We start from the raw sequence: 22,669 nt of genomic DNA on the forward strand, positions 1-22,669 counted from the left end.
TCAGGCGACATTCTCGATTAAAGATTTTCTTGAGTTCCAATGCCGCGTAGAAGTATTTGCATCCGATGTTCGGCTGCCTAGCCATAAAAAACTCAGCTTGCTGCTGCTTCGCGTTGGATTTCGTCTTGTTAAATTCTGATTTGATTTGCAGAAAAATATCTTACTGTAGGCCCTTCGAAAACTTGGATTCACCGCCCCGTAAATCCACGGGTTGATAACAGAATTGGTATAAGTTAGAAAGTAGAAGACGGTGTAGAGTATATGATTCAAATGTGCCCCATTAAATGCCATCCATATCCACGTGATCTGATTTGGCAGCATGCAAATTGCGAACACGACAACAACACAGGTGAACATTCGAAGTGTGCGCCGTGTTTGCTTCATTCGCTTGATCGATGCGACACTCATACTCTCATTACTATTTTGCGACACTACCTGGGTAAGACGTTTTTTCTGACTGAATCTGGTCGCTTTGACTTCCTGTTGGTTCGTAGATTTCTGCCAGGCTGCAGGCATCGACTCTCTCCTTCTCTGCGATTGGGTTGCTGCTGTTGAAATTGCTGGTGAACTTGCGCTCTGCTTCATTTTGCTCGCATCAGACGATTCCACGTATTGTGAAACGGCTGTTTTTGACGTCATACCAGGTTCTTGCCCAGGCATTCGCCCACAACTTAGCTCTTGGTGGACCCCAACGGTCTGTTTCTTCGCTTCTTCGTTTGTCATACCAGATGCCTGTCTCGTTGAGGTTGCGACACCCGCTGCTGCCTCAGCTGCTTGCTTGCATCCTTCCATCGATGTAGCCTTTCTCTTCAGCCGAAAAGCAGGTTTTGTAACACCTTGGCCAGTTGAATAATTGGTTTCCCCTCCGCTTTCCAATTTTTCTGTATCACCGAGTAGTGTAGGCCGTCTTTGTTGTCCCTCACATTCAGCTTGAGGACTGATACTTTTGAGGTTATTTTCTGTGCTAGACGAAGCATCTTGCCCGAGCATTTTCGTATTTTCACTGCTACCTTGTGAACCATCATCCTTTGTTTTCCTCCTGTTGTTCCTCTTGCTTAATGGTTTACATAACTTTAAAATTTTTGACTTCTTATCGCGCTTTCTCTTCAGATGATTCATGATCGGACTAGCTCTGCTTCCGGCCGGGGAAACAGCAAACCGCTTGACTCCGCTACTGTCTTCCGTGCTTACAAGCTGCCTTGTCTCAACAGTCGTACGGGCGTATTGACTTGCACCTCTTTGAACCGGCTTCTTACTTTTGTAGATAAATTTACCGGACCAGTAAGAAGAAGATTGATTGCGCTTTTTAAATTTTTTCTGCTCTTCTCGATTTACACTATTTTGATTCGCAATATCCGTCGAACTGATGATGGGTGTCTCCTCCCTAGTGGCTGTTTCATCGTCATCTTGGGCATTATCAGTAGGCTCGTAGTTGCTCCCCTCCTCCACAGCTTCAAGGTAGTTTGACTTGAAGGAGTAACTACTTGTTGATTTTATGACCACTTTTTCGGTTCCTGAACAGAATGGATTCAAAAGTAGATTTTCAAAAGTCAAAAAGTGCGTTTTGAGCTTAAAGTGAACCGCCAATTGATTTTAGTTAGAAAGTTTATTTATAACAGTTATAATGCGCTTTTGTGTAGATGGAGAACATAACATCTCCAAACAATAATGCAAATTGAAGATGTTAAAGCCCAATTCACACGGGACCAATTGCCTACCGTTCTATCATCACTCACTCTGTCCAAATAAGTTGTGTTCACACGCTTTAAATCGTACCGTTCCGTTCCAAAAATTGGAATGTTCGCAAAAGTGATACGAATAGTGGAATGGTATAAAATCGTTCTGTTCCGTTCCAGAATGAACAGGTAAACTGTTCCGGAAAAGAGAACGATTACTAATTTGCCTAAAGGCTTGCATTTTCCACATTAAAATACGGACATGCACATTGGCGAAATCTTTGCTCAACTTCTAATACAAAAACGGAACAGAACGATTGTGTTCCTGTGTGAACAGAAGAAAGAATTGGTTTGTAATCGTTCCGTTCCCAAGTGAACATTTAATTTTTAGTTCCCAAATTCGAAACGATTTTGGAACGTTACGCAATCGTCTCCGTGTGACGTGGCCTAAAGCACGTGGTCTGAGGTAGCAATGCATCATTCACACGAGCCATCACACTTGAGCCATGGACAGTTGATTTTTGCGCAATTGAGCAATGGAAATAGTTGCTCACAGGGAAGTATAATCTTCAGATCCCGAAGCATAATCTGGAGTATGTCAATAAGGATTTTTCTATTCAGCCATTCAGGACTGGAATAAAATCATCATAGCTATTAGGTAGCTTCCAATATGCCAATTCAAAAAACGATTAAAAACACATTTGATGAGCGGAAAGCCAATTAAAGCACGGTCCCTGGAAGACCAACCGTGACCTAGCTTTTGATATTTTATATCTTATTTACAAGCTGTATGTAAACTATCAATTAATAGAACTTATATCCTAATTATTAGCAGTTAATTAGAACTAGCTTAAGGGGTACTCCTGTAGAAATAATTTAAAATTAAAAATTAAAAGTTAGCATAAATTTTGGATCATGTCATTTTATTTGATGATGATAATGAAATTCTTGTTTGGTGCAACCTGAAATTTCTATACAAACCCAATTTTTTATATTACACACTTACAGAGTGGAACTTCTATTTGCACCTTAAGAGACATTACCTTTGGACGTGTTCCCCATTGGCAACGAATTTGAGTCATGTCGCCTCATGGCAGCGTCCCAGCTTTGAGATCGGCTGAAATGGCACTTTCCTCTTTGTTGTACTTCCTGCATCTCTATTATCACTTTGTTTTTCTTGCGAATTTCATTCCACGACACGCTGTATAGGATCGCTATTAGTGTTAATGGCAACGCATATTGAATACAGAACAAAGCCAGTGTGTAGATTCGACTGCCGCCTTCTGGCCATACCTCGATGCATACATGTTTATCCACATTCTTAATGTACCTTGAAAGAAAGAAAAATATTTATAGCTAAAACCTTTTGCACTCACATAACCTGTTGGTGTCTAGTTGTATCATTAAACATGTGTTATAACTTTGAAAAGCTTAAATCAATTGGTCATTTTATACGATTTCTTCAGTTTAAAATAAATTGCTCTTTTTCGTATCTATCTTTTGACAGGAACCTGTCTTTAGTTGTTTTATCTGGTAAATACATTCACTTGTGTAATATTTTTATATTAATATCCCAGCTATCACCTAGGATCTAATCTTAGAAATATATTAACTGGACTCAGGTTACTAAAGAAAAAAGAATGGACAGAAATGCTTCTCGTTTTCCCTGAACACTTTTAAACAATGAGATAAATTCACTTTGAAATAGGTGCTTGCCATTTGATCTTTTAATCACAGATATTTGTTTGAGATATTTTTTTAGATCAATAGTTTTATGAAAGTATTATGATATTGAATGAAAATAAGTTTCGTAAATTTTTACAGTGAGGCCCCTTTGAAAATCAACATTGCAGAGGAGCCACCCTCCTTAAACAGATGAAATAAATAAAATTACTGAAAAGATACTTCAACAGCATTTCTAGATAACAATTCGGGGCAGTCTTTGACAAAGCTATTTTATTTATGTTCTTGATGTATTCACTTTGGCTATGTAAAGAGACGGTACCTACCTTTGGTGAATTGAGAATGGGACAACGGAAACAATCGACAAGCCGTGCAGAAGACAGAGGACAAATGACTTCTTTTTACAGGATTGCAAGCGAGCTCTCATTGGGAACATGATTGCATAAAAGCGGTCGATAGCAATTGCAAGCAGTGTAAACGCAGCCGAATTGAATGCAGCCGTTGCCGCTGGCATCAATATCTTGCAACCAGCTTTCCCAAAGGGGTAAGAATATGATTCCTCGACGCCAATTGTGAATGGTATCCCCAGAAGCACAGTCGCAACGTCGCATAGCGCCAAGTTCAGCACAAAAAGGTTGGCTGTTGTTCGAAGATGCTCGAAGCGAAGGAGTATTGTTATCAATACAGCATTACTGGTCACGCTCGCAAAACAAATTAGAACGTAGAATGTTATCTTGACAATGTGGAAGGTCATCCTTGATCTTTGGGTAAGTACCAACGGACCTTATTTTGTATCCCCGAAGGGAATCTTGCAGTAATGATGATCTGAAAGAAATATAACCGAAACTTTTAGATATAACATCTAAGTATCCATATGAAATGTTAATATACATGAAGGGAAACAGTGTAGGTAATTTTGCATTAATCCAAATAGTTGAAGGAAGCAGATGTCCTTGGCCTTAACGATATTCGACTTAAGCATATCTTCAACAAGTCCAATAAGTAAACGCTTATATAACACAAGCGTATCCTCGATTCCAAAGATTCGAGTTATGTGAGGTTATCGGAAATTCATTCTGTAAAAAAATTATAAAACTGCTGCTGCTTGTTACAACTTAGAAAGGCCACCACTCCTGGGCATTTTGTTGTCGTCAGTATCAAGCTTCTGTCAGTGTGAAGAAGGTGTGCTTGCTACGTTCCGTTGATAATTCACTTTTGGTCATTAATTTGAACAGCTGCCTCAGCAGTCAGACTTGTCCAAAATTTCGCTAGTTTTTGAAACTTAGGCAAGTAAATCCATTTGTGTTTTGAAAATTTTTCTCCTCTCTTGTTTAAACTCTAGTGAATTCTGAACAATTCACTGCACAAGACAAAATCAGATCTGGAGAACGTGAATTATGCTTACGTTTATACGCGAAAACACTATGCACGACTTTCGATTCACATGGGTTTTCTTTGTTCTACATATCGGAATTTCTCCAGATCCTCCCGTTCTGCTATATTTAAAAGAACACTTTTAAGCTGACAACAGTTTATTCATGTCAATTTACAGATCCTCGATGGAAACTACCACATTTGAAATCGACGATTGAACTCTATGTGTTCCGTGTAAGTTCTTATTCCGTCGTTCCTTAGAAATGATCTAAACATATTACCTGAACAATATATTCTTCTTCTTTCAATTCACACTTTCCTTTGATATGCCCATGAACTTTCCGGTAGTACGAATTCACAGTCAAACTTAACTATTCTACTCTACGTAGGTTTTTCTCCTAGGTCTTCATTCCAGTACATAAAGATAATATCAGTCAACATCTGCCCTCCGCTATAATCTACCACTCCTTTCTAAAAGGCCTGATTTTTGCTGCAAACGTTTTCTTCTTGTGTTTAGTTGCACGCTATCTTATCACAAAATCTATTCCTGAACAAAAATCTGAAAAATCGTCATACTTTCTGTAGAAACGTTATCTCTTGGTTTAGAAAACAATCATATCACAGTTTTAAATACATGTATGTCATTTCTTAACGATTTCTCTATCATATTATCAAGCCAATGTCTTTTAAACCTATATAGAAAATATGCAATTCGTGCTGCCTCTAGCCACAGTCAAGCGTTTATTTATAAGTTAATTTCTTACTCGGGGAAGAAAACATCAACAAAGGAATTCCTTGAATCGAAATTTAACAGCTCTCTAAGAAGACATATCATCAGGTGTTGTCAAATCAGGTGTTGAAGCTCAGGTATCCAAAATCTTCTCATACACAGGGATAGACCTACACTTAAATCCCAGCAGTCATCTACTCCCATTATTCTGTTCCGACTCTCTTTCTCTTCCTTTAATCCTTTGTTCTCCCTTTGCCACTGGTCTTCTCAGTCTCATTTCACTTCCTGATTGTTTTTTTCGCGTACTGGTAGGTCACATGATTCACTATTCTTATTGTATTATCCTTTCCTATTCATAGTATAAGTTGTCTTTTAAAGACTCATTGCTAACAATGAGCCATTGCGCTACGCAAGCATCCCATAATGCATTTTTAGACAGTCTGAAATCAATTTTGGTTAATCCGTGAGTCTTGAGTCTTTAAGTACATTACTGAGAATAACACTGGCTAGAGTCGAAAAGTTTAAACACAAGATTATGTCTTCTTGACTATGTCTACCTGATTATGTCATGCAGATTTTGTCGAACTTTGTTTCACCTTTTTTGTCAATTATGGATATGACATCGTAGTTTTAATTCGGAAAATGTCTCTTTTTGTTGCCGTGCTTATTGTGAACCATTTATAAGTTGCACCGTATTAGACCTTTTTATTTTCCACCCAAGATATCGACACAGTGGTAGATCTAAAAGACCCAACTTATGGATGATTCATTTCTGTCAGGAAGAAAAGTTTCTTAAAGAGCGACCTCATATTTTTATGTTGATCGTCTTTCCAATCTTTTGACGTCTCCAAGCCAACAAAGCCTCTTTTCAACAGTTCATAGACAGCCTCCCACTAATTATAAAACCGTTTCGTTTTGACTACTTTTCAATTGTCATCGATCTTCATAACGATTTGAGAGGGAAAATTTCTCAAACTTAAACACATACTGTTAAAAAGATTTCAAAATAAACGTTTTGTACTGCACAATTCAATGACAGAATTCAAAGCAGAATTATGCTTTACACATTTCAAAATAGTCAATTTACAAACAATAAAAATTAGTCCTGATAATTTCTTAATCCATTTTTCAAAAGAAGGTGGCAAGGCAATATTATTTTCTGTTTTTCCATATTCTCGAGGTCAAGAATGCTTCGATGTTAAGAATACTGCCTCCATAATTTTGCCTCGATGTTGATAACAGCAGCACTGTCCATCTTTCCAGTGATTCAACTGTTTCTATTACTCCTGTGTAAAGTTCCGATGTCCAATAAGAATCTCCATATTAAGTATTCAGTTTTTGTTTTTAGTGGTGCCACGCCGTTCTGACCTTTGAGCATGAAAACACACTGTTCCGAGAATCATAAGAAGAACTAAAACGTCTCTTTGAAAGCCAAAATAGAAAGGAGAATGTAGACATTTCTAAGAAAAATGTAAAGGTATTACTGAACGATAACGCAAGATAAAGGTCGAGAATACGGATAAAAATTGACGAAGAACGACCCCTAAAAAGTACTTGTATTTGTGTTGTATGTATGAAACCATGAAAACTATCCACCGCATCGAGCCAACTGATAGAAAATTGTTTATTCGGTTAGTCCTGTCACATTCTGATTGTGAAAAGTGAAAAGTGAAAAGATTCCTGTCAACTTAAAAAGAAAGATCACAGGGAAATGCATTCCTCTAAGCAATGGTTTTTACAAAAACATTAGAATCTTGCATTATCATAGAGAAGCATAAAGGAAGCAATGCTCTACCTCGTCAGAGAAGATATGATAAAAAACGAAGTGATCAAAGAGACAAATTGGGAGGCTCCACGGTACAAAAAGCAAGAAAAATGGCAAAAAGTGTACAACAAACTTTGTTTGGATGAAGAACAACAGGCGGACAACAAAGACTACATCATGGACCTCAAGAAAATGGAAGGGGATAAAAAAGGAGACTTGTGGAACGGCAAAGAGACAGGTAGAAAATGGAACGGAATAAAATGGAGACTTGGAGGAAGGTAAAGAGACAGCCAGAAAAGGGAAGAGAATGAAGAGGAGACTTGAGAAACGGCGAAGAAGCAACCATGAAAGGGTGAGAAAGAAGAGGGAGGGGCGTCAAAAAAAGAACTAAAGGGAAACGAATGGACTAGAGACTTGAGAGACGGCCAGGTGACAATTTGGTAGGAAGGAGCGGAAAACTTTGATGAAAGTGGCATCAGTCGAAAAACCTGGAGTGTGGAGACAATCCAAGAGCAACAGCACGATGAATTGAGGGAGCTGACGATGATGATTTTGTGGTAAAACTGTTCATTTGGTCATCATCTTCCGTTTCCATGCTCTGGCAAATGGTCTTGAAAACCCAGTTTGCTGGCGTGGCGTGATCGCAGGAGTTATTTTGCTGCTGGTGATTTGCTCCCACATCGTGCAGTAATGAAACTTTGATAGTTTTCACTTTTATGCTAGTTGCAGTGGCGCAGATAGAGGGGGATCAGAAGGAGCAAAAATTTCAATTTGTAAAATTATAATGCTGTCTTATCGGAAAACCTCTGATCTCGACGGAATTATGCCATGGTTGTCTATCTTTAACCCAAGTGTTACATGAGGGTAGATACTTTAACGAAAAATAGATACGAAGATACGAAAAATAAAATAACTTATAGATTTTTGGCGGATAATCTAAATTTAACGCCACTCCTATAAACTTTCCTATTTACACCACTGGCTAAATGTGTAGGCTTTTTATGCATTTGATTTGAATAAACGGTGTTTATTTTGTGCCGAATGATTTTGCATCTGCTTTCTGCTGTGTAGCTTGCTCTGTAATCTTTTGTTGACCCTTGGGAAGGAGATGAGTCTTCCAAACCATAGTGTGTCTTTTTTAGGTTTTCTTGCGCATCTTGATATAACTTAGATCTCCTTTTTTAGGTCTCTAATATGTTAAAGGTACATGTATTGAATTGCCATTTGCTTAGTGAGAATCATAGATTATGAATTGAACAAAAACATCTGTGGGTTGTAAATTGTTGCTACAAAATGTGAGAAAGCATACCTGCGTTGCAAACCGGTAAGTGACAAACGAATACTCCTTGAGTCAAAATTGCAAGATCCATGTTGATTGACTGGGCACTTTCCTGGAGAACATCGTTGTGGCACTTCGGGGAGGGGGAGGGGGAGTGGCTTAGTTGTTGTTTCTTTTTCCCATTTATTATGTAAACATATGTTTCTTTCTTGCGTATCAAACTGACCATAGTGACTGAAGAATAAACAGGCTTGATTGAAGCTGCGGTATTGGTACCATTGCTGGTTTCAACTTTGTGAACCACACAGCGATTTTTCCCTAGATTGTTTGACGAGCAGATGTTTCAAAAGGATTTGCTCTTCGTATACATTGGTCAAATTTAATGCTTTTCCAAAAAGGGATTGATATGAGGTTGAAAAGCTATCTTACCCGTGTTAAAGAAAAACGATATCAATTCTCTCAATTTCATTGTAAAGACAAAATCAGATAAACTAGCTCGATCGTTTCTCGTTTTTGGTTTCAAATAAAGTTAATGTCAATGAAATATCTAGCTTAGAAAGATTAGGTGACTTTTAAAAAGTTACTTTGTTTCTGTTGCCGTTGTTGAAATCCTTTTAAACTGTTGGCTTAACTTTAGATTTGCGCTCAGCTCTAATGTGGGCAGACTGGAAACATTCCATAAGCATTATTTTGTCATCATAACTAACATGTCATCTTTTTTCAAATATCATTTGAACGTTCCCTTCCTTGATTAAATAGAAGATCTTCATTGTGTTTTAATGCAGCGCATTGACTTCAGGTAATACAACCACTGCTTGTAAATGAAAATCTAATGTTCCGTTGCTTTTATTACTTATTAGCAGATAATGTTTTGACAAACAAGCATTCAAATGAGCAAGAGAAAACGAAGATTGCAAGAATAGCATTCGTTTATACATCAAAACTTACCCGGGACTGTTATCGATGAAGGACGATTTAATGTAGAGGCTACAGACCATCAACACCAAAGCCAAATGTTGCTTCTTCAATCTTCATCAGCGTAACCGTCTGCTGTTTTGCTAATTTGTATTAACCCTCGCTCAGGAGACACAAGATATGCAGAATCCTTTGCAGTTATCAGGCAGGTGTTCTTCAGTTGGTCACATGACCAAGCACTGTGCAGTTATCTCTTTTCCTAGTGCTTCTTCTCCGAGTAAAAATCTTATTTTCAATAGAATCCAATGTGCTATTCAAGTCCACATTTTAATTAACCAAAATCTAACAACCATGACCTGAACTTGGCGTGCCAAGTTTCCTTTCATGTGTCTTTTGCTAGGACCGTAGGTCCTAAAAAGGAATTGCGCAATTATTTTCAAGATACGACAATTATTTCAACAAGTGTCTTGTGTGGGGGGGCTTTCATTATCTTGTTTGTATCAGATAACCTTTCCAATATTGGCTCATCGTTATTATTTTAGGAATTGATAACGGTCTTACAACAATTTTCGATTCTAATGTCACAGAATAATTAGACTACTATCTGATGCCTAATTTTGTTTGATAGCTTTGGATCTTCTCTTATTTTCGAAAAATGGCGCAAGATATCTTTGCCTTACGAAAAGTGATTGCCATGTTAAATAACAAAATCGAAGTTATTCAATGTGGGTGGGGTGGCTATTTGATGTTTGCGGTGATAAAAGTGGGCATTCAATAGCTCGAGCAAGAGCAGTTTATTCCGCACTGATTTCTTTTAAAATCGTTTGTTTTTCCGATGAAGACGTATTGTGTTTTGAACTTGCAGTACAAAGTATTATTGGAACGACTGTTGATTTTGATACGTTCCTATATTAATTCTATTGCAAGTTCTTTTATTGACATGCTGTCGTTTTTTATGATCCGATTCAAGGCGCAGAAAACACGGAGCCAGCAAGAGGCAATATTGTGTGACTGTTGGGTTTTAATGAATCTACTGACTGCAATACACATAGAAGGAGGGGACTCTACAAATGTGCGGTTGATTAAGTTAATGCGGATAAAGAGACAATAGATAGTGTTAATGATTATGATACAATCGATGAATTGATTCGAGCTGGGCCTGTTAGCTGATAGCTGGTCAACAATATTAACTGGATAGCAATACTTAACGGTTAGCAGTAACATAGCAGTAACAATAATAACTGGTTCACATTAACAACCTGTTAGCTGTAGGCTGGTTAACTGTAACACCTGGCTAAGAGTAATTACCGGCAAGCAGTAAATCCGGATAACATTAGCATCCAGTTAGCAGTGATATCTGGTTACCAATAATAACTGGTTGACTGTAATAACCTTTTTACTGTAATAGTTGGTTAACTGTAATATCCGGTTAACAATGATAGCTGGTTGACTGTAATAACCTTTTTACTGTAATAGTTGGTTAACTGTAATATCCGGTTAACAATGATAGCTGGTTGACTGTAATAACCTTTTTACTGTAATAGTTGGTTAACTGTAATATCCGGTTAACAATGATAGCTGGTTGACTGTAATAACCTTTTTACTGTAATAGTTGGTTAACTGTAATATCCAGTTAACAATGATAGCTGGTTGACTGTAATAACCTTTTTACTGTAATAGTTGGTTAACTGTAATATCCGGTTAACAATAATAGCTGGTTGACTGTAACAACCTTTCTACTGTAATAGTTAGTTAACTGTAATGTCCGGTTAACAAAATATGCTGTTTAAGTGCAACAACCTTTTTATTGTAATAGCTGGTTAACTGTATTATCCGGTTAACAGTAAACAAACAAACAAGCAAGCATGCTGTTTTTTAGCTTGACACGAAGCGTTAAAGCTTATGCTATCATTTAATAGGCAATCGAATAAACCCATATAACCTGAACCAAGCATCATCCAGAAAATAAACTAGAGAATAAAGAAAAAGGATGTTATCATGCATTAGAAAGAAAAAACGTATGTTTCAATGAGCTATAATATTGGTATATGAGCCAAAAGTGGAAGGCGGAGAGATGAAGTTAGTAAGCAAACATTGTAGTTCAAAATTTTTTATAGCTTCAAACATGTTTGTGACATTTTATTCCAAACCATTCCTATTTTAATTAATCGAACGAAAATGTTAATGTCAAACATTTTTGAAGAATAAATTCTGTACACAGTAGAATGGTTGTCGAGCACTGAAGCAAAGAGACTTCATCATTGAAGCAAATGCAAATACATTTTTGTTTGTGGTGCTTTTTTGATGATCAAATGAAATGTTATCAGAGAGTTATTCTCACGAGGAGCTTATTCGTCTAAGTTTTTTATGGTTTGTACTCGTTATGGTCTCTTGTGACACGCTTCCTCGCGTTTTATTGTACTCGATTTACTATTTTATGAGCAATGCGGGAGAGTCTTTTGGCCTCCTGAGGATTTCATTTCTAATACTAGAGTAAGGTGTGGTGTTCGTGGCGTTTTCATTCCCTTGGTTATTCTAGAGGTATTTCAGATTTTGCATAACGCTGGTCTAACCTTGCTTGGTGAAGCCTCAATACAAATATGTTGTTTGTTTTTTGCGTGACAACTGAATGAGCGCTTGCTACGAGATGAGTCAAATGGTGACTCGCCAGGTATAGTGCGCGTTCCACTACAGATTTACCCGGTATGCATACAGGCTGTTTTAGAAAATGATTTGCTGTTTATTACTTAGCAGTTGCACCTAGTATATGGACAAATTCGAGCCTTCAAGATTCGTTCAAAGCAATTGTGTCACCTCGTGGTCCAGCTTTTTCTGTGGATCTTTTGCTCATAATGTAAGTGCAGCTATTTGTCAACGTTTGATCCGGGTGAAAACTTATACGAATAGGATTTGCATCAATCAACTGTTTTTAAGGCAGTAGTTGCTACTCTTTTGTAGAATATTTCATTCTTAAAGTTTTGGTTGAGTTTTTGTACAGTTCTGTAGATCTCAATCATTATAAGCTGCAGGTTTCTTTTGTGTATGGACGCACAGTTGTTTTCAATCAGAAGAGTATCAGAATCTGACACATTGTTTTTGCATGCGATACACAGTGCCTTTCCATGTATATGGTTTATCTTATTATTTAGGCTTTTGTCACAGAACATCCATACAAGTGGGCTATAGCTAAATTGGGATAGAATAAATGCCCTCATTTTTTGTTTGAGTTGTTCTCTGCTTAAGTAGCATGAAATGCGGGAGAGGGCGTGTAGTTTTTTGTCTAGCCTTTTTACACAGTGTTTTTATGTGCAGCTCAAATTGGAGTTTTTTGTCTATTGTTACACCAAGTAGTTTTTTCGCCATCTCCATTTCTGGTACAAACATAAGCAGATCGTCAATGTAAACATTCAATAAAAGAGGCCCTAGAACTGACCCTTGTGGAACACCCTTGTTGATTTCTTTCAATTCACTGAAGGACCCATTTACTTTAACTCTTTGTTTCCTCTTGTCTAGATAGCTATGAATGAACATTAAGGCTTTTCTGCTGAATCCATCTACTATCAGGGCCTATTTTATGGAAATTTCCCAAGACCACACTTTAAAAAAAGAAGGCTGTATATGAAGCATGGAATTTCAAAATATCGACCGTTGCTGTAAAAAGCGTTTTTCTTTATTCGTGTAAAACAAAAATATTCAACATAACACGATTACAAAAATGTTTCTATTATAGCCTATTCTTTATGGACTCCGACTGTAACAGTAGTTAAAGGTTAGCATTGCTAGAAGCTCTATAATTCATACTTATTTTAATATTGAAGGACACGCTGAGCCAAGAAATTTAAAAAATTTAGAAAATTCTAAAATGCGCACGATGAAAATCTAAAATGACCTTTGCATATTGAAAAAATCATAAACTTATTTTGCCATGAGCTTGCAGCAGTTCGAAGTTTGTAGTGCATTTTCACGCAGCTTGGTGGCTGTTTGGCCGCCATTGTTGTTATTGTCGCTGGATTCAGGGATCTTTTACAAGCTATGATTGGCTTTTACACAATTTGAGAGCAAAAAGCTAATTGGCTGTAACATTTTTCGCTCTTGTTGGACCAGATTAATCTGGACCAAGGAACTTGCGCTACGATTCATGGATGTACTGTTCTGTTATGTTATAAAGTTTCAAAACTCTATCAACAGAAAAACATGTTTATTATAAAAATATAGCTAAAATGAAAAAACCCATTCCACAATTTTGAATTTCCAAGACCACATTATGGATTTCCAAGACCACAAAATGTAGGGAAAACCACACTAAAATAGGCCCTGTCAACTATACCGGTCTTGTGCTTGCGTTTTTCCGATTGGCCTATTTCGATCCACACCTGGGTATATATTATTTAACTTTACTCAGTATGCAACAGTTTACTAGCCCTCGGCCGATTTTTTCTATTCTAATCTGACTAGCGTGACTGGCAGAACGTATACTTCCATTTGCAAACTTTCGCCTACGAAAATACGAAAATCCGCGATTAGCAAACAGTTATGTTTACAATGCAAATTTTGCACCAGCATTCATGATGTTGGACGAAAACTACGCAACATGGATTTGCACACAAACTTCGCACCTCTTTCAAGGGCAAATTTAGCAAATGTCTCCACAGGTCGCAAAGATTACGGCAAACGATATAACAAACAGGTTTTGAGACAGAGTGTAGAACCGCGCATTTTCTGATATGCTATCTTGGTATTTTCGAATCAAGACTGAAGCCGGCTTGATACCAGAGTGTTTCATTGATTAAAGATCAGATAAGAGATCTTCTTTCTTCAAACGACCAGCTTCCTTTACAACACTTTAAATAAAAGATTTCATCGCTTCGTTCCTTTTAATTAAATCTCAATCCAGATTTTTGCAGAACACCTGAGAGTTGCTCTTATCAAAAAAAATCATTTTGACTAAAACCGATCAGCTACCGTAATTTTTACAGTGCTTGTAATTCATAAATAAATAATCCTCCACTTGCTTTCTATCTCTAGAACCAAAATCAGAAACAAACTGGAATCTACGTGTGGTCTTTAGCGTTTCCAATTAGAGTTACTGTTCTGATTTATTGATTGGTTGACTGATTGATTGATTGGTTGATTGATTGGTTGATTGAGTGATTGACTGATTGATTGATTGATTGATTGATTAAAATGCACTGTTCTTACTGCTCCCTTTCTCTGTCTGGTTACTGCGAACTATTTTCGAAACTGCTACAATAGCTGGAAAATGATTTTACTATGGACTTGTTTCTGATTTCACTGATAAGCTGTTTATGATTTCACTGATTAACTGTTTCTGATCTCCTGATGAAGTGTTTTTGATTTCATTGACAAACTGTTTCTAATTTCGCTGATTCGTCTAAAAGTTAAATATAGATTCTTTTCTCACATTGGTCTACAACATAGAACATCAAATCATTAACAGAAAGATTCTTCGTAAGATTAAGTGCCCATTTCAAAGGCTAATGAAGAGATTTAAATTTTCAATGATCAAGTTATCTATTCGTTAAGCTCAATATCCTCTTCGCCCACACCGTGAGGGTTTTAAGCGATTCGTAATCAATTCGGACTGATGGCAAAGCTATCTCTAACAAATCTATTGACCAGTTTCTTCAAGACACGTCCAATTATACACGATTCTTCAATTCGAATTCCTTTAAAAAAGGAATGCGATCAGAAAATTTATGCTGCTTCTCCTGGAACTGGAAAATTGATAAAATAACACAGCTAGGTTGTTGGAATGGGCATCAAAGCAAAAAGTAATATTGATAAAGCTGTCATTCCAAAATATGCAAAAAACAGCAATGATTATTGGAAAGTTCTGAATCTGTTTTCATCGGAGAAATACCTGATTAATAAATCATGTATAATGCCAAATGATATTTAAGTTTCTGCATGTTTATTTTCCAAATTTTCCTTGCACTAAATTCAAGTCTAAAGTTGGTGACTCTTGATCGCAGATAACAATCAACCAAAAGCTAACAAGATATGACAAAATTACAACAACACTCTTTATCATAAAATTCTCTAAGAATTTCAAGGTGTTTCATTCTTGCATTTAATTCAAAGAAGTTCCAGATACTACGATAGTTTCAACACATATGCACATTGCAATGGTAGAATATTGCAAAAATGTCTTAAAATATTTTCTGGCATAGACGGCGTCTAGCTTAATGCAACAGCTCATTTATAAACCGATGTTTTAAATTAGCGACCGAAAGAAATAATTCTTTTTCTCTCTTGGATTCTTCAACTAGGTGAGACGTTTGCAGTCCCTGATTGGTAAAAAGCAAAAGAACCAATCAAATGCTCTTTCTTCCTCTCACATGACTTTCGATCTGAACCTGGATATAGACGAAAGTTACTAAAGTATGCTATGTTCCTGCTATTTCGTGCCATCTTCAAATTTTGCAGCACAAAGAACTTATTTCATTGAAATTGTGGTAGGAAAGAGCACTTATTGAAAACTTTGCGAAATTTAGATAAATCCCTTTATATCGTTCTTTGAGTATTCCAAAAATGATGCAACAGGCAGCACACCCATTTCCAACAATGAAAATTCCAAAGAAATGTCTTGTTCCATTAGATGTTATAGGAACTCAATAGGCAGCTCTCTGAAAGGCTACGGTATTTATAAGAAAACTTGGGGCGCCCACAGAAGTTGTTCCTCCAGGTTCTCTTTCCGGACTTTTCCTTCTCATAATTTTTGCAATTTACGCGATTCATGAAGCTAAAATCAAATTCGAAATATATTTAGATTTTGTCACTATTTGCTTATGCTTCTGCGTTTATTGAACCTGTGATTAGCCAAATAATATTACAGACTTGCAAGTATTTTATGTGATGTTTGAATTGTTGTGATTAAACAAAAAAGGTTGTGTGACTTTTGGCTCTTTTTGTGCCCGAAGATCAACTTATAATAAAAGTAATAAAAGATCTTTAAGTTTGCATCTTCTAGGTAACGAACTTGGTGATAAAATGGTTCCATTGTACTTGTTTTATTTGTGAATCGCAATCTTTTGATTATTTGCGACAAAATGCTACTTCATTGCATACCATTCTTAAAAACGTCGATGATTGGTAAAATGGTTAAGATGCTGGAAAGCTTGTGGGTTTGGTATTAAGAAATCTGAAACGGGTCTTTGATACTGCTGACCAGGACGATAATTGTATAAATCTTTAGGGTTCATAGGGTTCATAGTCGTGAGCTGTCATGTTTTCAGTCTTAACTGTACAATCAAAGTTTTGCAATTGTGCAAGGTCAATGATGATTACTCAACTTTAAAGGACATAATGCATTTTAAAGGACAGGGTTCTCGTCTTGGTCCTCAATTATATTTAATTTATATTACTGATCTCAAACAAGCTGCCTAAAACTTTTGTGCTGTGATGTACGCTTATAACACCAGCATATTCAACCTAGCATACAAGCTAACCCAACTGAATGAGATGTTAATGACCGGCAACGACTGGACACTTGTTTAAAATGTAAGAAAGACTCCTTTAGTGTTTTGAAAACAGATTTAATGCTGACCACAACAAAACAAAAGCATACAATTCCCAAGGACAGGGAAAATGATCTTAAAAAAACTTCAAAAAATTGTATTAGGATTGGTTTTAAAGACCAAGTACCTGATTGTCTCTATTGACAGCTCATTACATTAAAAAGAGCACGTAAAATCAATCTTTGGTAAGATGTCACGAGCCCTTGGCTACTTGCAATATGCCAAATCTTTTTTACGACAAAGATTTATCTTTTTTAATCAAGCACTGTTCAGCCACACTTCAGGGCTGCTGTGCTTCCCAAGCTGCAAGAGTCATAACTGAAAGTATCTATGACACCCAAGGCAGACCATTCATTAAAGAACTGGGCTGGAAAACCACTGAAAAGCTTGTAAAAAGTGAATCTAAAGCCTCTTTACATAGTGAAACAAATCTCAACATGAGCTCAGTGGCGGCGCCAGTTATTATAGAGTGGGAGGGAAATGGGCGTGGCCAGTGGGACCACGCCCCGTTTGCCTCGTTTTAGTGATTTGTACCTAGATAACTTTTCTTAGGAAATTTGATCTACCCCCACCCAGCGTTTTTAATCCATTTTTAGAAGAAATATGTAGACCATATTTTCAGAAAAGTGGGGGGGGGGGTAATTGGCCCCCCATACCACCCCTTGGCACCGCCACTGCATGAGTATGTTCCGCAATGCAAGGTCGATTGGTTCTCCAGTTTTTCCCCTGCCCTGAAGAGTGTACGACGCATCTTGTTAAAAGAACTTGGATCTCTAAAATATTGTTGTTTATGAACGTTAATGAGATGTTTCTTGCGTAAAACAAAGTAACATAAAATATAGCAATTCTTTCGTAGTGCTTTACCTCGAAGGGGATTTCAAAGACTCTCATCGGCAAAGAAATGAAAGGAAGACTATTGAGAGAAATCTTAGGTAACATTTCCATTCCTTTACTTCTTTGCACTTATTATTTCTTTCGATTGTTGGTAGTGTTGAATCAAATCAATGATATTTAAGCGCTCTTCCTTAGAGCCTTTCCTTAGGGCCAGCGAAAATAATAAACTGCGTTCATCTTCACAGTCCTTAATCCTATTTTATTTCGGACCAAGGACTTCGAATTCGGGGTGGATATTTTTGGCATGTTTTAGCAGTGGAGGTTAGACAAAAAACTGAACAACCAAGACAAAGTTAAGAGACATAATGCACTTCGTTAGAGTGGATTTCGGATAAAGTTTATATTTTATATCAAAGTAATAGTGGTCATAAAACAGACAACCAGGGGAAAGATTACCCTGCGCCCAACTGAGATCGTCTCAGCTTGAATCCTCTCGCCTCGGATTGTTTCGGCTCGGATCGTCAACAGTCGGACAAGGCCAAAAACGAGTAATTCATATTGAATATTGGGGTTTTCACACTGGTCATAACTTATTTTGCCAATTTAGAAACATTTTTGCTGTTCTTTATTGGTTGGGTGGTCATTTGAGAATTCTAAACCAGAGTTGTATGATGTTAAACTACAGACGCAGAAAAAGACAATTTGCCGCATAATGATACAATTGAGTATTTACAATTTTAACAGGAAAAATGAAAAATCAAATGCCGTGTATGTTTAAATCGATTACAATTGTTTGATGCAAATACTGTAAACCTAGATTATGAGGAGAGTGTTTCGTTTTTGAAATTATCAAAGCTCCTGTAAAACAGGTTCCAAATGCGATGTACTAAACCTTGAAAAGTTTTTGCAAATACGAGATGAAAACTGTTTTATCAATACTTGTTCCTGGTGATTAAAATATTTCCTATTTATAGAGGGCCTAGTTCGTATCTACAACTGCGTTGCAGGGTGGCTTAAAATACATGAAAGCATCCTAGCGATAATGCCTTGTTACCCCAGCTTTTGGTGCAATGTCTGGCAAGGGTGGGTGCGGTTTTAAGGGCTGAACCTGGCCGTACCCTGGCCCAGGAGGTGACGAAAAGTTCTGATTCTGCATGGGTGGATGTGCCATTTGGTTTTGTGGGGTTATTCTTTGAGTGCCATTCAACTTGCTCGTTAGATCATCGATTCTGAGGTTCTTTAGGTGTAAAAGATGCTCCAGTCTCCTGACTTTCACGTTCAGAATCTAAAAATAAAGTTTACTTGAATTTAAAATACAGTTTAAAACAACTGGTTTAATGAAAATACCAAAAGTAGTAAATGAAACTGTAAGAACTGGCAAGCAGTACGGAAAACTTTATGGACAATCTATAAACTAAAAATGCATTAATTTAAGTTTAGACAATGTTTATGGATAAGACTACGATATTGTGCAAATGTTGTATTCTAAAATTCATGAATCACAACTAAACTTTATTTAGAAAGTTGATAATGTAAGTGGATCTGTTTGAAAGTCAAGCGTTCAGTGTAGTCAAAAAACGAAATTGACTTTATTGAAACTGGAACATCGCTTTAAAAAGAACAGCAAATATAATCTACAGGCAATCATTGGTGAGCATATAAATGAAGGAAAGACCACGATAGCAAAATGCTCGATGGACTACAATGGAATGCTTGCGCTGATAACAAACAACAACGAACACAAGAAAAATGAAATTAACTGAAAGTTTATAGAGCCAATTTTTATTTACTTTTATCAGTTGTTGTTTGTTTTCGGTGCGTTGCGGTGTTCCTTATTTTCTACATTTAAATCATTGGCACGGCGCTTTTTCCTTAATCTCCAGATAAACGCTCTTAAAATTTCACTGAAAATTGCCCAACATGAATGTCCGGTACATGTTAAGACCATTTGATAGCATTGTTCAGCCAATGAACATTGGGTGAATGCTGTTCCGTAATTTTTGCCTTTGAGCAAAAATAGTTAGCAAATATTATCCCAACTGAGCAATGTGCCTCACTTGTGGCTACCCTTCTCTTCTCAACAATGGTTACTGCTTGCATGCAAACTAACTTCAGATCTAAAGCAAGGTCAACAGTAAACGTGCTCCTTATTCCATTAAAGGAAGGCGCAAGGACAGAGAGTTATGCAAAGTGCTAGCAGATTCAAGCCCAAGATAAGGTAATTTTAGGTCATTGCCGTGATTTATTAACACCAAATCAACAATTTTAGAGATATGTCGATTGCTGCTATAGAAGAAAACGCGATGGCTAGGCCTGGCGCTACAGGGAAACTTTCACCGAAAAATGTAAAATGATGTAGTAACGACGAGAAAGATACTTTAACTTATCTTCCGGAAGAAAGAAGCTTTGCGTTGTGAACATATAGATAAATTTGGCATGTCAATTTTCAGCCGATTATTTACATTAGCAAAGTTTTTTAATTTTTTACTGCAATCTCACTTGCAATGCATCGGGCTGGATGACAAAGCTCCTTTACTTAAGCAAACTTTTTTTCCTTACTCCAAAAAGTAATAATAAATGGAGAAAAAGGGGAGTGCCTCTTGGAAAAGAAGGCGGGTATGATTCTCAGCGCAAAAGGCGATGGGGGTGTCGTTAAATTATTTATTAGTACTTGGGGCAATATAATAATAGTGTAATGGATTATACCACTATAATTCATTACTAGTAGTAAAGCATGTGATTTACTGAGCAGAGAATTGGCTAGTCATCAATTCAGAAGATCGGTTGGTAATCACCAGTGCAAAAGGGGCAAGGTATTGTTGAGGTTGATTCATCAAGTCCTCTAGACCGCTGTCATCTTAATAACAATCATAGTCTTCCTGGGGCAAAAAGAATTACCAACCTGGACTGTTTCTTGAGAGGAGAGCAGGGCTTGTTCCTTTTCTTCTAAAGCAATTTTCAATGCTTGAAGTTCATTTTCGTTTTGGTTGGGCGGTTGAACAGATACCCTGGAAAACAGCGAATTATTAGCATAAGATTTTGTTTTTTTCTAGATATAAATATTAATAAAATATATTAATCGTATATTAATTAAAAACAATCCTGTATCTGTATGCAAAATAATTCACGCATTTGCGTTTTATAGCAGAACATGAAATATCACAGAGTCTTACTGAAAGATTTTTTTAAAACTTTTTTAAAAAAGTTACAAGGTAAATGAAATACCTCCATAAATATAAAAAACAATTTTATGAAGTTCTGATTAAAACTCATGCTTTCATGTTGTTTGATCAACATCAATGTATAATCAAGGCAAGACGATTCAATGTGACTAAATGCAGTCACGACAATTACAAAAGTATCTTTTCATATAAGCCTTAAGCTTGCTAACGAAATGATGAACTGTTAAATTACAGAATGTCACCTTTTGTCTCCTGCTTTTCCTGGTACAACTCCATTAGATCGCGGAGAACTCTCTGAAAACTGTCGCTGCTTGGAATTGTCTGGGCCCATTGGCGGGTATGTTCGATTATCAGGGATTGTACGAGGCTGTAGAGATAGCAAGCGATGCTCAAGTGACACAAGAATATTAAAAACAACCAAAGCATCGATTATTATAATCATCTACAAAGATTATATAATAAAAGCAAAGCTCTTATTTCCATGGACCGATCTTCAATCTTTGTATAGGCCTTTTACGCAAATGTTTGCACAATAATTTTCTGGAGCTGCCGAAAATAGGAAAATGTGGCTCAAAATAAAGGGTGGGACACCAACACACAAAGATATCCCCACTTGCTGACTATTAAGAAAATCTCAATTTTTTTTCATGTTGCTGTTTTTTATTCCAAAAATTTCCTAGACCTAATTTGAACTTCAGCTTCTCTAAAGTTGCTTTTTAGTTGCATCAAACCCGCAATTCACATCACATCTGGAATCGCAATAATTTAACTTTAAAAGCTGTCTCTTGAAACTGCTAGCAAGGGTACTCAGGAAACAATTAGCAGAATTTTAGCACCTCTCTTCAATTACTTCAAGTTAAGAGCATTAAATTCATACTTCGAATTGAAGAAATAACTATCGTTAGCATTTTTTGTGGCGTATAAGGCTTTTTGAAATTTTGCATAGAAACAACAGTAAATGCTATTAAACCGAATGGTGCTAAAAAGAATGAAAATTAAAACATATTTAGGAATTTAAACCCATTTATATCTAAATAAACTTCAGAGTGGAGCAGCATGACTTCATAGTCTGCATAACTTCATAGTTTTACTTGATGTTTATATTTAAAGATTAGAAAATTTGCTAAACTTTCATTACCTCACTTTGATAATAATACGGCGGCTGTTGCTGTGGTTGTTGTTGATTGGTGGGAGGGTAAAATGGGTGATTCTGACCAACTCCATTGCTGCCATAGTCTATGGCATAACCTCCGAGTTGTCCTAACAAACAAAAACTGAACATTATTTGAAGCCTTAAATATTTTTCAAGAAATTCTTTTCTGATGGAAACGGAGATGGTGGTGGTGATGACAATTTAAAATAATAATACTTCACCGTATTTCTTACATAATCGAACTGTGTACTTATAAGTGCCATGTCTATCACACTAGGTTCAAGAGCGTGCCCTTATTCGAGCATGTGCGCTTGATCAATCGTGTGTGCTTATTTCTAAAGATAGGGACAGACAAATACAAATTTTACTATCACCATCCAAATGTAGTAATGTGCCAGTAGAACTATCATTCCTGATTACAAATTTCTATAACGCTTTAAATGAAACAACATCTTTGCTATGGGAGACGGACACATACACCTAGGAAACAGGTATATGGGTGCAGGGGGGTTCGCTGCATATTTACTACATAATTACATT

The 22,669-nt window shown here is 36.8% G+C and overlaps 2 protein-coding genes and 1 long non-coding RNA gene across 3 annotated transcripts in view; 1 reads left to right on the top strand and 2 right to left on the bottom strand.

Moving 5' to 3' along the window:
* LOC135689519 (uncharacterized) lies at window positions 1-4,113 on the bottom strand. Its single transcript, XM_089116198.1, has 3 exons — window positions 3,686-4,113; window positions 2,720-3,006; window positions 1-1,514 (listed from the first exon to the last, which is right to left on the bottom strand). The coding sequence occupies exons 1-3, from the start codon at window positions 4,111-4,113 to the stop codon at window positions 1-3; spliced, it is 2,229 nt and encodes a 742-aa protein (XP_088972324.1).
* Window positions 4,015-22,669, top strand: part of LOC135689525 (uncharacterized) — a 23,826-nt gene continuing 5,171 nt past the window's right edge. The window contains exons 1-2 of the long non-coding RNA XR_010516528.2: window positions 4,015-4,126; window positions 17,817-17,892. This is a non-coding gene — a long non-coding RNA (uncharacterized LOC135689525). The remainder of the gene's footprint in view (window positions 4,127-17,816; window positions 17,893-22,669) is intronic.
* Window positions 18,496-22,669, bottom strand: part of LOC135689522 (sperm flagella and cilia-associated protein 1) — a 12,386-nt gene continuing 8,212 nt past the window's right edge. The window contains exons 5-8 of the mRNA XM_065206774.2: window positions 22,115-22,236; window positions 21,219-21,343; window positions 20,697-20,802; window positions 18,496-19,079 (exon numbers count right to left, since the gene is read on the bottom strand). Of these exons, the coding sequence (XP_065062846.1) occupies window positions 18,828-19,079; window positions 20,697-20,802; window positions 21,219-21,343; window positions 22,115-22,236 (605 nt within the window). The 3' untranslated portion in view covers window positions 18,496-18,827. The remainder of the gene's footprint in view (window positions 19,080-20,696; window positions 20,803-21,218; window positions 21,344-22,114; window positions 22,237-22,669) is intronic.

Source organism: Rhopilema esculentum, chromosome 5 (assembly GCF_057945365.1).
Source record: "Rhopilema esculentum isolate cy_ngs chromosome 5, ASM5794536v1, whole genome shotgun sequence".
In the NCBI taxonomy this organism is placed as follows: domain Eukaryota; kingdom Metazoa; phylum Cnidaria; class Scyphozoa; order Rhizostomeae; family Rhizostomatidae; genus Rhopilema; species Rhopilema esculentum.

Excerpts from the sequence above, each read along its gene's own strand:
- LOC135689519 (XM_089116198.1), bottom strand. The coding sequence starts at position 4,113 with ATGACCTTCCACATTGTCAAGATAACATTCTACGTTCTAATTTGTTTT. Across the intron at positions 3,007-3,685 it reads CCATTCTCAATTCACCAAAG|GTACATTAAGAATGTGGATA; the intron begins GTAGGTACCGTC and ends CTTTCTTTCAAG. Across the intron at positions 1,515-2,719 it reads AATGGGGAACACGTCCAAAG|GAACCGAAAAAGTGGTCATA; the intron begins GTAATGTCTCTT and ends CATTCTGTTCAG.